Source organism: Lipotes vexillifer, unplaced genomic scaffold (assembly GCF_000442215.2).
Source record: "Lipotes vexillifer unplaced genomic scaffold, Lipotes_vexillifer_v1.1 scaffold951, whole genome shotgun sequence".
In the NCBI taxonomy this organism is placed as follows: domain Eukaryota; kingdom Metazoa; phylum Chordata; class Mammalia; order Artiodactyla; family Lipotidae; genus Lipotes; species Lipotes vexillifer.
In genome coordinates, this window is record NW_006793664.1 from 1,226,586 (window position 1) to 1,242,727 (window position 16,142).

The 16,142-nt window shown below is 38.8% G+C and overlaps 1 protein-coding gene across 1 annotated transcript; it reads right to left on the minus strand.

Annotated features, from left to right (window-relative positions):
• Positions 1 to 2,138: 2,138 nt before the first annotated feature.
• CASP3 (caspase 3) lies at positions 2,139 to 10,722 on the minus strand. Its single transcript, XM_007466518.1, has 6 exons — positions 10,659 to 10,722; positions 8,791 to 8,915; positions 5,252 to 5,380; positions 4,606 to 4,781; positions 4,145 to 4,265; positions 2,139 to 2,473 (listed from the first exon to the last, which is right to left on the minus strand). Exons 1-6 carry the CDS (start codon positions 10,709 to 10,711, stop codon positions 2,250 to 2,252), a joined length of 828 nt encoding a protein of 275 aa, XP_007466580.1. The 5' UTR covers positions 10,712 to 10,722; the 3' UTR covers positions 2,139 to 2,249.
• Between the last annotated feature and the right edge of the window lie 5,420 nt (positions 10,723 to 16,142).

Consider the following 16,142-nt stretch of genomic DNA (forward strand, 5'->3'; position numbering starts at 1 on the left):
GCCTGTGAGCCATGGCCGCTGAGCCTGCGCGTCCGGAGCCTGTGCTCCACAATGGGAGAGGCCACAACAGTGAGAGGCCCGCATACCGCAAAAAAAAAAAAAAAAAAAAATTGTCACACAGGAACACACTTTAAGATACTTCATTGACTTAGAAAAAGCTACAGACATATTAGCCCAAACAAACAGCTTTCATTTATAAACATGAGTTCCTTTCTTTCAGCAAAAGGCGGCTCACAGGAAATGTCAGACTGAAAACCAGCGGGATACAGCGATGCAGGCGCGGCTCAAGATCTCCTGAGCTAGGAGGCTCCTGGCCTGCTGTCCCCCGCTCGGGCCGTGCTGCTTCTCCTCTCTGGCCTTCAGTTTCCCTGGGCACCAAAGGAGGGAAGACTGAATGACTGCTAACGTCCTGCACGCCGTGGTCCTTTCATTTCAGAGAACCGTATATGATCATAACAGTGTTATTCTCCTTTGATTATAAATGTCAACAAAATACAACTTAACATGCTCAAAAACTTTACTACAAAGAGTGCTATGATTTTTCCCGTCCTTGGCAAAGGATGGTTGAGGGCCCATATTATTGGGCCACACTCACTGCTTATATTGGAAAATGAGGAAATGCTAATGAAATTGCTTTTATGGGCTGACATTCATGGATGGCAGAAAGGGACATTCCGGAAGGAGTCCAGGATTTGCTCTTCGGGAGTACTTCAGCTCCCAAAGCTTGGTGGCCAAGTGCACACGTGGCCACACCCATGTCTGCGTGCCGTCTGTCAAGGTCACTGAGCACTTGTTATCGTTGAAGGGGAATGAGAGAACTCAGGATTTTCCCCCAACAACACTCTGAGCGTCTTGTAAATCATATTCATATTTATACACTTAAGCATTAATTTACATACTTAATTTCTGACAGGCTGACAACTGCAGCCCTTCTCCCCCTCAGTGTAAAGTGAGAAGTGAATTGTTATTCAGTGTATCCAGTACAGTGGTAATGGTGCTAGCTGTATTTTATATAATGTGCTATCTGCAGAAAGGCAGATAAGAATTTAACATCCAATTAAAAGCTGTCATTGAAAAAATTGAAAAAAAAAATGCTACAATTTTTATTATGACTCTCACCATCTTTTGAAAATGTCCATTTCAGAAGTTTGATTTGGTTCACTTTCTTGGAGCTTCTTGCCTTGGGAGCATCCTCCATGTACACCTCCATGTACATGAAGAAACTAGCCAGCATTCCTTTTCCTGAAGCCGTAGTCTATGGCTCTGCCTTCATGACATAGGCTGCGCTGTGTCCCTGTTCAGGCTCAAGCCATCTTCTAATTACGAGTGCCCAGCTGATTGGTTTACTGTTTCTTCCTCACACCTCACTGTGTATTCTGTAAGTTGTATTTTAGTATGTTCCTATAGAATTTCTTCAATTCATGCTGCTATCAGTGTGATCAAAGTTTGAGGTTTTGCATAAGAGCCCTTCAGATACTCTGTGGGAATGCGAGGCCCAGCAGCTGGTGGGAAGAGTTGCATTTCAGCACCTTATAGTCCTAACTCTGTCTCCCTCTATTAATGTTGCATTTAACCTGAGAGAGTCAACTTAGTTTTCTTGCATATTCTCAAGTAAAACATTTAGTTCCTTTTTCAATACTAAACATGATTTTTTCTTTTATTTAAACAACAAGGACATGCTCGGGACAGACATCACAACACCATGTTCTCAGATGGGTGATGTAAAAATACTATTGTCTTGTCTCCAAATACTAATTCTAAGATCAAGGTCTTCAAGCATTTGACCATGCACACGGACCACCAAGTTCGAGGATACATTATTCCACATCATCATGTCTACAGTTTGACAAAAACCAGAACATGTTCTCTGAAACAAGAGCATTGTCAATATCACTGAAACACATTACAGCAATGTTTAAATTCTTCCATAATTCCTTGAAAATTTGTAGCATAGCATAATCACTAAAACTTGCTAATTATGAAAGCTGTTAATTTACAATCATTTCCTCTCATAATGACTGTACCATTATCCATTTTTATTTATTCTTAATTAAATTCAATTTCAACTACCTGATTGTGTTTGAGGTAGCTTCATAGTAGTTTTATTGCTATGAAAGTGACATGTTTCCATGTATCACCTGGGGGATTAGATTAGATTTAAATGAGAGAGGAAAATATAGTTTATCAGTCACACCGTTTCCTCACTTGGCATACAGATTAAAAAAAAAAATCATCCATTTCATCAGTGATTAAAAATACAGTTCTTTTGTGAGCATAGACACAATACAAGGAATCTGTTTCTTTGCATGAAAAGTAGAATCATTGGAAAAGGACTCGAATTCTATTGCTACCTTTCGGTTAACCCGAGTGAGAATGTGCATAAGCTCAAGCTTGTGAGCATACTGTTTCAGCATTGCACAAAGTGACTGGATGAACCAGGATCCGTCCTTTGAATTTCGCCAGGAATAGTAACCTACAAGGCAAAATGTAACCAAAATATCATGGATATCCAATGTTAGCTGATTTAATAAATTATGACATAATCATGAAGGTAAAAACAAGTATAAACATCCATAGGTATTATTAGCCATAAAAATAAATAAATAAATAAATAAATAAACGACACCTTTGATTCCAGGGGAAAACAAAACAAAAACCAAATGGATGCTTTATGTATACCTCTGCTTTGACAAGGAAAAGAGTTGTGGACTAACTTCACCACTGAGTTACTGAGAATTTTACTTCCTGGGCTTCCCTTCCAATAGGGAAGAAAAGGGTAACGTGCAGAAGATGCAAAAGCAAAGAAATGAAAAGGACCATTATAAGTAGCATCGTGTTGCAATCAGATTATTGGCTTATCCAAGAAATAACCTGCTTACATATGCACACACATTTGAGTGTCCTAAATTTGTCCACAGGGTATCTGAATAGAGTATAATAAACACATTATTGTATATTCAAAAGTCCAAAAAGGGGAAACAGTGTATTTATTGTTCTTTTCCCAGATTAACTATTGGATCCATTCCTTTTTTTCAGCTGTGCCGCACGGCCTGTGGGACCTTAGTTCCCCGACGAGGGATCGAACCCAGGCCCGTGGCAGTGAAAGCACTGAGTCCTAACCACTGGACTGCTGGGGAATTCCCTGGATCCATTGCTTTTAATTTGAAAGTACTTTATCTGGAAAGATGCCTGGAGGTTAAAAGAAGTCACATTGACTATATTTAAAAATGTAATACTGTTTAAAAATACATTTGCCCTATATTTCCAAACTTTGTGACACCCTTAGTTGTATAAGTAAACAGCTGTATGATCAATAAATATTTATTTATATGATGACACGTATAATACAACCACAAAAAAGTGGAGGTTGATAACCTATTCATAAATCATTTTTAACTCTATTTTCCCTCATTCCATTTCTACCTGCACATATGCTATTCAGGCTTATCCTTTCAATTTCCTATCTTCCAAAGAATTCCTGGAAAACACAGTTCTCTCCTATTTCAGGAAGCGGGCAAAGCTCTGACTTGTCCTATGTTTTAATACAGTTTCCATGTGGTATCAAGTTCATGAATGACACTATGTAAGTATGCTTTCCTATAGATGCATATTTTCTAGCCCAACTTTGCTAAAGACAACTTTTTGAGACTTGTCTGTGGTTAAGGTACCCTAAAATACAGACAAGTTGGCTTTTTTAAAAAAAATTTATTTATTTACTTATTTTGGCTGAGTTGGGTCTTCGTTGCTGCGCGCGGGCTTTCTCTAGTTGCAGCGAGCGGGGTCCACTCTTTGCCGCGGTGCATGGGCTTCTCACTGCAGTGGCCTCTCCTGCCGCGGAGCACGGGCTCTAGGCGTGCGGGCTTCAACAGTTGTGGCATGTGGCAGTAGTTATGGCTCACGGGCTCTAGAGCACAGGCTCAGCAGTTGTCATGCACGGGCCCAGCTGCTCCGTGGCATGTGGGATCCTCCCGGACCGGGGCACGAACCCGTGTCCCCTGCATTGGCAGGCGGACTCCCAACCACTGCGCCACCAGGGGAGCCCCAAGTTGGCTTTTTATGGATATCAATATCATGACAGCCTCTGGAACACACTCTTCATTGTTTAAAATCTACATATAACATTCAGTATTAGTAAGTTTCTTACCAGGTGCTGTAGAATATGCATACAAGAAGTCCGCCTCAACCGGTATTTTCTGACAGGCCATGTCATCCTCAACTCCACTGTCTGTCTCAATACCACAGTCCAGTTCTGTGCCTCGGCAAGCCTAGAGGTTAGAAAATAAACATTTATTTAAAAAGTTAAAAAAAAGAAAAGAAAAAGAAACTAAACATTTATTTTAAAAAATATGTGTGTACATGTACAACTGTTATTTCTAAGAAATGCAAAGGCTCTGTAAAAATTGATGTTAATTATGCAGAATCCTTTTGCTAGAAGTCTAAAATTAAAATTTATTCTCTATCTCCTAAGTGGTAGTTTAAATAAACAAAAAACTAACAATAGTTCAGTAGCTTCAGGGAAAAAAATAAATTTTTTTGATAATCCACAATTGAGTAAATTAATCCCTAATGAATCCTCAATAACCAAGTTGCTCAGTTATATATTACCTGAATAACGAAGAGTTTAGGTTTTCCAGTTAGACTTATACAACAATCCCCTCTGAAGAAGCCTGTTAATTTTTTCAGATCGACAGGTCCATTTGTTCCAAAAATTTTTCCTTCCTCGCCATGGCTTAGAAGCACGCAAATAAAACTGCTCCTTTTGCTATGATCTTCTTTAGAAACTGGGAAAACGCTCACAAACGAGAAAAACCATCAGAAAACCCATGCAATTTTATTCAACCATTTCATATGCACTGTATGGGAATAAGATGAAGAAACCTGAGAACAGAACTAAGAGATCATGTAAACCCAACTTAGGGCAGAGCAACACACCTCAAACCACTCTAGTGAGTTGGTATGAATAACTTGCTTTACTTACATAAAATATATAGAGTAAAAAAAAAAAAAAAAAAAAAAAAAAATATATATATATATATAGAGAGAGAGAGAGAGAGAGCGAGAGAGAGAGAGAGCGAGAGAGAGAGAGAGCGAGAGAGCGAGAGAGAGAGAGAGAGAGAGAGAGAGAGAGAGAGAGAGAGAGAGAGAGAGGGGGGGTCCACAGCTCTCATGCTTTACTTTTATATGTGTATAATTACAGCTAGATTGTAACATAAATTGGACAACGAAGATCATTCTTTTCATTATTTCTTACCACTGTACATTAATTCCAAAATTTCTTCACATGTAAGATCATTTTTATTCCTAACTTCATATTTCAAGTTCGTGAAGGTTTCCCAGAGGTTTGCTGCATCTACGTCTGTACCAGACCGACACGCCATCCCTTGAACAGAAAAAGTTACTTTTAGTTGCATTAAAAAAAAAAATTTTGACTTAACCTGGTGGCGCAGTGGTTAAGAATCCGCCTGCCAATGCAGGGGATACGGGTTTGAGTCCTGGTCCGGGAAGATCCCACATGCCACGGAGCAACTAAGTCTGTGCACCACAACTACTGAGCCTGCGCTCTAGAGCCCACGAGCCGCAACTACTGAGCCCACATGCTGCAACTACTGAAGCCCGTGTGCCTAGAGCCCGTGCTCCTCAACATGAGAAGCCCCAGCAATGAGAAGCCCACGCACCACAACTAGAGTAAGCTCGTGTGCAGCAACGAAGACCCAGTGCAGCCAAAAATAAAAAATATATAAAAATAAATTTTAAAAAGACCCATAAACTGCTTTGAAATGAACTATTCAGTGATTCACACAATCTACAGTAAACTCTTCCTTGCAAATGCTAAGAAAATTCAATATTCTGATCGTGGTGACACAAAGACTCTTTCATTTCTTAGCATATAAGACACTTCATAACATAAACTGTTATAGTGTTACAGTCACAAAGACGTCTTTCACAGCTGCTTAGATAGTGAAAAACAAACTTAAATGCCTAACAAGAGAGGTTTGGTTAAATACATTAAAAGTCATTTATATAATGGGATACTATATTGCCACTGAAATTTTGTAGACAAAATTTTGCCATGGGAAAATGGTCACTTAAAAAAAAAAGCATAGGATCCTACTTTAAAGAAAAAATTATAAGTATATATATATATATATATATATATATATACACACACACACATATGTATCAATACACACCTCACAAACCCAGAGGGACTATTTCTTTGATTTCAAGTTCCCAACAATTCTAAGATACATTAGTACTTTCATAACACCTTTTCAGGAAAAACCCCACAAACCACTAGCCACTTTAGCACTGTTCATCAGGCATTCTGCTCTGCGTGGCCTCCATTAAGCCTTCTAACCACCATGAGACCGTTATCATGACTGGCTTCATTTGCACAGATGTGGGAGCACAGAGGAGTCCAGGAACTTGGACAAAGTAGTGAAGCTGGTGAGCAGACTGTACCCAGGAGTCCTGGGCTTTCCTCATGCCTTTACAGCGCCTTCCACATACACGTACAGATTGAATGAACAGTGAATTCAGATTTAAAAATCCTAAAGTGCTGCAGGGGGAGGGCACACATTGAGTAAACTTAACACATATGCATAGAAAAAAGACTAGATGTTTCTAGCTCCAAATTATTGTTGATTATCTGAGTAGTGTGATTAGGAGTGATTTCAATTTTTCTTTTGCTAATCTGTAATTTCTGAAATGTATATTATGGCCATATATTATTTTTATAAAATTAAAGTAAGCTCATCAAGGTTTTGACATTGGAAAGGCTGAGGATACCATGCGGCTGTGTGACAAGTTGACTGAATTCTGGTCCTGGTTTGTGAGCCACTTAGTAGTTGAACAAAAAATACCAGGCTGTCAGAGGTGGCTGTGAGAACCTGATCTTCAAATTTCAAAGCAGAAAAGGGGCTCACTCTAAGGCTAAAGCCAGACTACAGGCCTAAGTATTTTTGGGGGGAGAGTAGAACAATTTTCCCCCTCCCCCTTTAAAGATAAGTAAGTACTCGGGATGTACTAGAGATACAACATACAATGTGATAAACATAATTAACACTGTTGTATGTTATATATGAAAGTTGTTAAGAGAGGAAATCCTAAGAGCTCTCATCACAAGGAAAAAAGCTTTTTTCTAGTTCTTTAATGTTGTATCTATTGGAGTTGATGGACGTTCACTAAACTTATTGTGATAATCATTTCATGATCTATGGAAATCGAATCATTATGCTGTACACCTTAAACTTATAAGTGGTGTGTGTAAATTATATCTCAATAAAGCTGGACGGAAAAAAAAACTCCAATAAGTTCAACAATGTAAAATTCTATGGGACGAGGGCATTATAACTAGCAACATGAGGCAGAATACCAACGGTTGAAGGTAGTATCTCAACTTAGAGCCGAAAGCAATACAAATGGTGCCATTCAGGTTTAGACACTCATTTTCAACTACTTTTTCCTCATTCCTTATAATGAATCTAACATCAAATCCAGCTTATCTTTCCAGTGTAATCTGGCTTCTTTCCCTTTTCACCAGCACTCTGGTAGATAGTCTCCTAAACTGAATCAGCAGATTCTAATTTAACTAAAATTAATTCTAATACAATTAATATGCAAATTCAAAGAATTATCACAGCACCAATTTAAAAATGAAAAATGAAGAAACAGCCAAAGTGTTCATTCATATGGTAAATTATGCAAGTCAAGTGAATATTATATTTAGGGAATGGGATATTATATAATCATTAAAATTACAGATATGAAAATTATACAGCAACACAAAAAATGCTTGTATTACATTAAATGGAACAAGCAAAATACAATATTGCTTACTATTATGGATAAAATTAAGCTTTGAAAGAAACTGTCAAGGAAAAAATATCAAGAAATACAGTAAGATGTTAAATAGCTTTTTAGGATCGTGAGGGATTTTATTTTTTACATTCTCTTAAAAAAAACCTCTGAAAGTATTATTAGATTCAAGCCATACATAGTACAGAGACTGAGGACGGGATCCGGTGATCAGGCTACGGTGAACCTAACAGCAACTTCTACAAAGCGGTTGAGGTAGAAACAGAGAAAACAGGATCAAAGGGATGGAAAGAAGTGAAGATGGCAAGTTTAAAGTACGTGTTTTTAAGATTTAGGGAAGGAGACAAAAATCAGATCAAAGCTTAAGAGGCAGCAGGGTAAAAGAAAGGTCTCTTTAAGGGTGGGGAGTCTCTTCTTTTCAGGGGAAGAAGAGAAAGTCAACAGAATGAATGAAGGCACAGGTGAAGTGGCACAGAAAGTGGATTCAGAGCACCAACGCTGAGTCCCAGTTCCGATACTAAATCATCTGTGGGACTCTGTGCAAGGATTTTTAACCTTTCGGCATCTAATGGTGGTTAGTTTTCAGGGGTGCTCTAAGAATTAAACAAGGCAATTTCTGTGAGGTGCCTTGCACAGTTCCTGGAATGGAAAAATATTTCTACTTACTATTTGTTGAATCCTTCCGTTAACATGAAAGAGGGAGCAGGAAGATAAAGAAGCAAGGGTTACACAGAAGTCAGGGCAGAAGAGATAAACATACAGATAGAAGAGGGAGAGATTATGATGATGGGTAGAAGACTAAGAGTTCATGTTGAATTGTAGGACCCATAGGGTCCTGCTCTATGTCTACTTCATGGCTATTCTGTGTCATTAGTTTACTAAATAATAACATCAATTCTGTTTTTTATACTACACCAAATATAAATGGTACAAATACTTGTAAAGGATTAAAAACTATCTTATGATACATACCAGTACTTTCATGAAAGTTCTTATTATTAATTATTATACATAAACCCATTTCAGGATAATCCATTTTGTAACTATAGTCCAAGGATATTCCAGAGTCCATTGATTTGCTTCCATGTAAGATCTTTCTGTTTGGAAATCAAACAACAGTTTACAGAGAGAGAAATGACCAATGCTGCTGTTCACATTGACACAACTTCTCTAACACATAGGAACAGTTAATATTTGTTGAATATAATATGCCAGGTTGTGTGCAACAGGCTTTCCCTCACTAAAATTTCACAAAAACCCATTTCACAGATGAGGAAGTGACCACTATGAGGCTGATCATTATGCAGATACAGTGTCAGACCCAAGGCTGAAAGCATCTGTTGAACTTCAGAGTTCAGACTTTTAATCTCTATATTTTGCTTTCCTCTAAATTTTATTAAAATTTCATCAAATTCATTTTATACTTAAATTTTTTTAAACTTTCTAAAATATTTTATCCTTCAAGGTAAGAGTGAAATCATAAAAATTACCCTGAAATGATAGGGAAATCAACAAAAGGCAACTATGACTCAAAACACAATATTTATCACAATTCCTAAATTGTTCCTTAAACCCTGTGCGCTGAACAAACTAATAATTTATTGCTACATAGAATCACTGTTGTAAATAATTGAAAATACTTGTCTAAAGGTCACTTATCCGAAAACCTCTGTTATCTAGACCAGGGTCAATAAACTTTTTCTCAAAGTGCCAAATATTAAGTATTTTAGGCTGGCTGGCTGCCTGTACAGACTCTGTTGCAGCCCACTCCATCCAGCTGGTGGAAGTCGCCCAGGACAGTATGTAAACGAATGGGTGTGGTTATGCTTCAATAAAACTTGACCAAAACAGTCTGCAAACCTGATCCTTGACCTGGACCAGGAATCAGGAAACAACAGCAAAAAACTGATACCTAACGTCCATGTACCCACACACTCAACCTGGGAGTATTTCACGTTATATGCAATTCTAAAAATATTGTTGGAAAAGGATAGTAAATTACTACCTTTTAAAATAGTAAATTATGTTCTGTATGATAGGAAAAGGTAGGAAAATGTGTAAAGTTTAAAAAAAGGCAAGAAACCTCTAAAATGAGACTGCCTTTCAAAAGGTTAATTTCTAGGCAAATTCCTTTGCTAAACAAATATTGCAAAAATCTTTATTGGTAACCTGCTAATAGCTCTGCTTTAACAGTATTGTTTAGTACTAAAATTAGTTTATAATTCCCTGGGTGGTCCAGAATAATAATACTGGACCCCAGAAATAAACTTTTAGAATTAAATGTACCACAAGAGATCCCAAATGGATAATAACAGACATGAATTAAGAGTGTTTGAGTTCTATCTTTTCCCTTTCTCCATCTGCTGGTTGTTGGAAACGTTAATGAGCAGAATATTCCAAAATGGAAGATTGAGACAAAGGGTAAAAGATAATCTATAACCAGGCAATTCTTCCCCAGACTGAGAACTGGCATTTTATTTTAGCCTTAAAACTCACAAATAAACAGGAGGCCAAAAAACTCCCCCAAACACAAACCTCTCATCTTGCACTGAGATTCGGAGGGTGCCTCTGCCTCTCCTGGGTCATCCTTCTGCTACTAGGGCAGGGTTTCTGACTACACGTCAGGCACCTTCCCACCTCCCCGCAGTTCCGTGAAAGTTTTAAGGAGATTCAGAGAGCATAATTTAACATGTGTATAGCCATGCAGCTGTCACATGAGGTAGGAAGTCATCTGGGCCTCTCTGGCTTGAAAGCCCATGTTCTTTCTGCTTCCTCCAAGTTCGCTGTACTACATACGCCCATCTTTCTCTGCTTGTATGAGATTCCATTTAAATACTCACGTCTCTGAAGATTTAATGGATTTTGAATCCACTGAATTTTCATTGTTCTCCATGGATACTTTTATTAACTAGAATATAAAGAAAATAGATGTTAATCAAAATCAGTCATTATAAGATCACTGCATTAATTATTCCAATGATTATTTCTCATAATAAACACACTATACGAATATTTTCATATTAGCAGTACCATCACTCTCCCAGCTTCACCTCTACTGTTCAAGGCTTCTGTGAGTCAAACCTGAGAACAATCCTTTGTAAAGGTATATGTATAAGGTCGCCCATTTCTCTCTTTCGTTTTTAATTGAGCTATGAAGTACACATAGTGCACAGATAGGAAGTGTGCAGCCTGATACATTTTTACATTTGGATACCCCACCAGATCAAGATACACACTGCAACTTGTTTCTATTACAACAGATCTGGTCATTGGTAAGAACTCTGCCTTCCAACTCAACGCAGTTAAAACAAAAATCAAAGACGGTATACGTCACATAACCCTATTCTACGATGCTTAGATTCCCAAGAGATTCAGCACCAGGAAGTTCAAAACCTCCACATAATCTTTACTCTTAACCTAGACATGAAAATCCCACTTTCTCATTTAAGGTGGTGGACCGGCTTTAGGAAACCTGGAAGTAAAAACTAAAGTTCCTGCTTTCATTCTTCTGTCAGACAGTTTTTGTTTACCTCCCACAGTGAGTGAGTCCTTCTAATCAAGGCAGCTCTCACTTACGGAGCATTTATTATACAGCAGGTACTGTGCTAGATATCTTATCTTTTATTTTCCCAACAATCTGAAAAGTCAGGAAACCCAACTCCTAGTGATTAAGTGGCTTTGCCCACAGACGCAAAGCTTAGTGATGGAGGCCCCCTTCTTCCCACTCTTCCCTACTGCCTCTCAAGAAGCCAGTTCCTTACTACCTGTCTGGAGTTCTACCATGTCTTCTCTGGCTTCCCCAAAGCAAAGGTACTTCTATGGCAATCTGCCTCCCTAAATAAAGAATACAGAAAAACAAGGACAAAAAATTTTTCTTCAGCCTCTAGAAGTCCTGCCTATCTCAAAAATTCCAATCAAAATAGAACTTTTAACCTAACTCCCACGCTAAAATCAGAAATCTTAAAAGAATACACACCCCATCAACAGGACTCACTCAACCACAAAAGCCTTTACAGAAAGTCCTAGGCTCCCTCCCCCTTTTTAAATGTAAATTTTTAAAACCGTGATAAAATATACATAAAATCTATCATTTTAACCATTTTTAAGTGTACAGTTCAGTGACATTAAGGACAGTCACAGTGTTGTATAAGCATCACCACCATCCATTTCCAGAACTTTTTTATCTTCCCACACTTCCCCGTTACCAAAGTCCCCCCCTTTCAAGGTCTCTTGAAAATTAAGGAGACATCTCTTCTCTTCTCCAAAGCTCAGTTCCTTCCTCCTCTGTCCCTAAGTACTGTGTGCACCTATCGTGGGGGAAGATGGAGAAAAAAACATGGAGAGGAAGTGTCACCATTTTGGAACCACCGAAGGGGGTAACGTTTCACCTCTCAAAGTCAGTCTTTGCTGTGCATCATTTCTACAAAAGCTCTTTGCTTTTCTATCATCTTACATCCTGCAGTTTTTCTAGAAAACTAAGGGAGGATGCTGTGTACAACTGGGATGAACCATCTTGTAGTCAACAAGCAAATACTTCGTGAGCACGTGCTTTGTGCCAGGTGCCATTCTAGGCTCTAGGACAGAGTGGAAGAGAAAACAAAATTCCTACCTTCAAGAAACTTTCATTCTAGAGAGGAAGAATAATTACAGACTGATAATAAGATTTCAGATACTGATAGGGGCTATAAAGAAAACAAAATAGGGTAGAGTAATAGAGAGACTGGTAGTGTGAGCTACTTTAGCTGAGGAGGCTGGGAAAGCCATCTCTGAGGTGACATTGACAGAAAGAGCTAAATGACAGAGGCCACCTGGAGAGGCTGCCTTGCTGGGGAAACGTCCGGCAAGTACAAAGGCCCTGAAAGAGTTTCGTGTATTCAAGGTGCAGAAAAGAAAACCAGTTCGACTACTGCATGGAAAAGGAAGGGAAGGAGTGAAGGGAATTGAAGTGGGAAAGGCAAGATCATATAGGGCCTCAGGGGCCAAGAGGAGCTTTGATTTTATCCTTGTTGCAAGAAGGAGAAACCATTGGAGTGCTTGAAGCAGAGGAGGGACAGCATGCTTTAAAAAGATCACTCTGGGGCTTCCCTGGTGGCGCAGTGGTTGAGAGTCTGCCTGCCGATGCAGGGGACATGGGTTCGTGCCCCGGTCCGGGAAGATCCCACGTGCTGCAGAACGGCTGGGCCCATGAGCTGTGGCCACTGAGCCTGTGCGTCCGGAGCCTGTGCTCCACAACAGGAGAGGCCACAGCAGTGAGAGGCCTGCGTACAGCAAAAAAAAAAAATCACTCTGGCTGCTTAGTGGAGAATCCACTGCAGAAGCAGAGGCCAGTGAGAAGCCCTCTGGAATAGTCCTGGAAAGAGATGATAAAGTTTGGACTATAGTTAAATAGTGGATATAGGTAATTAAGAGTCTGGAACTTGGGGAGAGAGCAGGGCTGGAGATATACTGGGGCACTCTTGATGATTAGAGGGAGGAAGTGGAGCCAGCAGGAGACTAAAGAAGTGAGTGAAACGGGGAAATCAGGTAGCTGGGGTGTACCAAAATATGCAGAAGCCTTCCAAAGAGTGTTTGATCATTTCAGATCTTGCTAAGAGGTCATTTCAGATGAGGACAGAGACCATTAGCTTTGGTAAGAAAGTAATGGGCATAGTGGGGATTGTCAGGAAAATTTGTCCCAGACTTGGAAATGGATGAAAGAAATTACTGGATGTTATTTCAGGGTGGTATTAGGCATTGGCTAGAGAAAGCTTGGGGATTATCCAATTTTACAGGGTGTCTTTTTTTTTCCATTTTAAGACTTTATTATTTAAAAAAAATTTTTTTTGGAGTATAGTTGATTTATAATATTATGTTAGTTTCAGGTGTACAGCAAAGTGAATCAGTTATACGTATATATATATCCATTCTTTTTTAGATTCTTTTCCCATATAGGCCATTACAGAGTATTGATTAGAGTCCCCTGTGCTATACAGTAGGTCCTTACTAGTTGTCTCTATATAGTAGTATATATATGTCAATCCCAATCTCCTATATATCCCTCCCCTAACCCATAACCATAAGTTTGTTTTCTATACCTGTGACTTTATTTCTGATTTGTAGATAAGTTCATTTGTATAGGGTGTCCTCTTTTCACTGACCTTCTCCTGACTAGACTATTTTACAACTTTGTAGGAAGTTAAGCCACAAAAAAAAGGAAGCCATGCAGATGATTCTTATTGATAGCAATGAAAACAAGTTTTGTCTTGTAATGATGTAACGGATTTGCAATTTGTAGAAAAGATGACCCTCCTAAATTACACTTTATTGCCTTATAGGGTATTAACTAGTTTTGCTTCTATTAGCAAATTCATTTCATTATACCCAACCATTTACATCTATGTTTATTGTTCAAAGTCTCCTTTGAACTGGTCTTAACAACAGACTGGTTCCATTATCAATTAATTGAATAAAATGTTGGACATATTTTATATTTACACAAGTCAAGTTTCATACTTTTTGAAAAGTATACTTTAAAAGGACCAATGTTGCTGCAATGGGTTGAGGAGAAAATGGGAAAAGAAAAATGAGTAAAGACAACAAAAGTGAGTCAACATAGTTTTACCGTGAAGGGGCAAGGAGAGGGGATCTGGTAGCTGAAAGGGGACCAGGGGTAGAGGACATTTCTTGTTTGGCTTGGTTTTAAAGATGAGCCATTTAAAGCATGATTTTATGCTGATGAGAATGATCCATAGGAAGTGAGAAATTAATAAAGCAAGAGGAGAAAAAGAGCGAAGTTCTTGGAGGGATGAGGGGGGTCTGTGAATCTAGCTCACATATGGGGAGGTATTAGCCTCAGATAAGAGCAAGTGAGGGCTCATTTGGGCACAACATATGAAGGCTGGTGAACTGGACGCAAGGAGGATGAGGCAGTTCTCACGTGATGGCACCCATTTTCTCTCTGTTTAGAAGAGACAACGTTGAGACAAAAATCCCCAAATGTCCTATCTATACCTTCATGAGTACTTATGCGTGCATTTTACCAAGTAATACAAAAACTCATCATGCATACGTCTAGCAAAGCTGTGTGACACAGGCATTCCCAGACATGAACAGAAGGGACATAAATTGTTATCACCTCCCGAAACATGTCCCTCCCACACCCCTCAATAAAAGGCTTGACATCTGCTCTAGGAAACGTACACTTCTAAGAAGGCAGCCTAAGGAAATAACTCTAGGGATAAGGGAGAGGAGGGAAGGGGAAGGGTATGTATTACTCATCAACATATTGAAAATCTGTGCAGAGACATAGTGAAGTCACGATGTAACCAATACACTGGTTCTATAGTGCCTTTACCTTTTCACCCGTTTATTAACAGTGGCTATATCTCTGCATGATGGGATCACTGGCAACTTAACTATTCCTTAATATTTTTCTACATTTTCTATTTTTTCTATAATGTCTACTTTTTTTAAGTTAGGAAACTGTAGTAAACATTATTTTATAAAATAATATCTTCTTCCAACAATGGTAGACTATACCAACCAGTACTGTGTTAGCCAGTTTCAACTCTCAGCCCTGTTTCGAGAGCGATAAAAATAGTGGTACTTTACTACTGTGAAAGCAGCAACCCTTCCTTGACTGCTGTGCACCACGTCCCAGTCTATCTCTCTTTCTCTTCTTCTTTCGTATGTATAATAAACACATAATAGGCACATAGAAATCTCAAATTTCCTTCAACCATAAATACGGAGGCCAACTTGCCCCAACACAAGTCAAAATAATTATCCATCCATCGTTGAAAAACAAAGTTGTTAATTTGACTAATTGAGAGAACAGTACAGGTTGGCTAACAATTCTGGAAATGCAGGCAGATACATAATAAATGGTTTATTGGCATTATATTATAATCCATGAGAAAATAGTGTTATTTATGTTTCAAGACTTTCTGGTCAGCCTGTGGAAAATCTGGAGTGAAAACACAGTGGGATGGGAAAAAAGACAATAAAATTTCTGAAGGTGAACCCAGAGCTCCTGCCAGTGTCTTTCTGGTCCCAGGGTTTTGCCTCAAATTGGTGCTTTGAATGAGTCTGCCAAATGTAGGGTGCACAGTAGCTGTTCAGGAACCCCGAAAGGCTGCTATGTTCCCACCAATGATCAAGGGCATAAGATGTCTTACCAAACACTTCTCCAACAGCGCAGTGATTCTTGGACTGAAATATTAACTTCTAACAATCTTTTATTTCTTGCCAACAATAAAGCTGTGGGACAAAGCGATTCTATCCTTATGACTGGTAATAGAAGGTTTAGATTTAAACAGTGGCAAGCTTTCTAGAATTTTAAAATA

Bases quoted from the DNA above. Each gene is read 5' to 3' on its own strand.
- CASP3 (XM_007466518.1), bottom strand. From the start codon at position 10,711: ATGGAGAACAATGAAAATTCAGTGGATTCAAAATCCATTAAATCTTCA. The intron at 5,381-8,790 runs GTATGTATCATA...TTTCTGTTCAAG, and splicing joins GAACTTTCATGAAAGTACTG to GGATGGCGTGTCGGTCTGGT. The intron at 2,474-4,144 runs GTAAGAAACTTA...TTTGCCTTGTAG, and splicing joins TGCATATTCTACAGCACCTG to GTTACTATTCCTGGCGAAAT.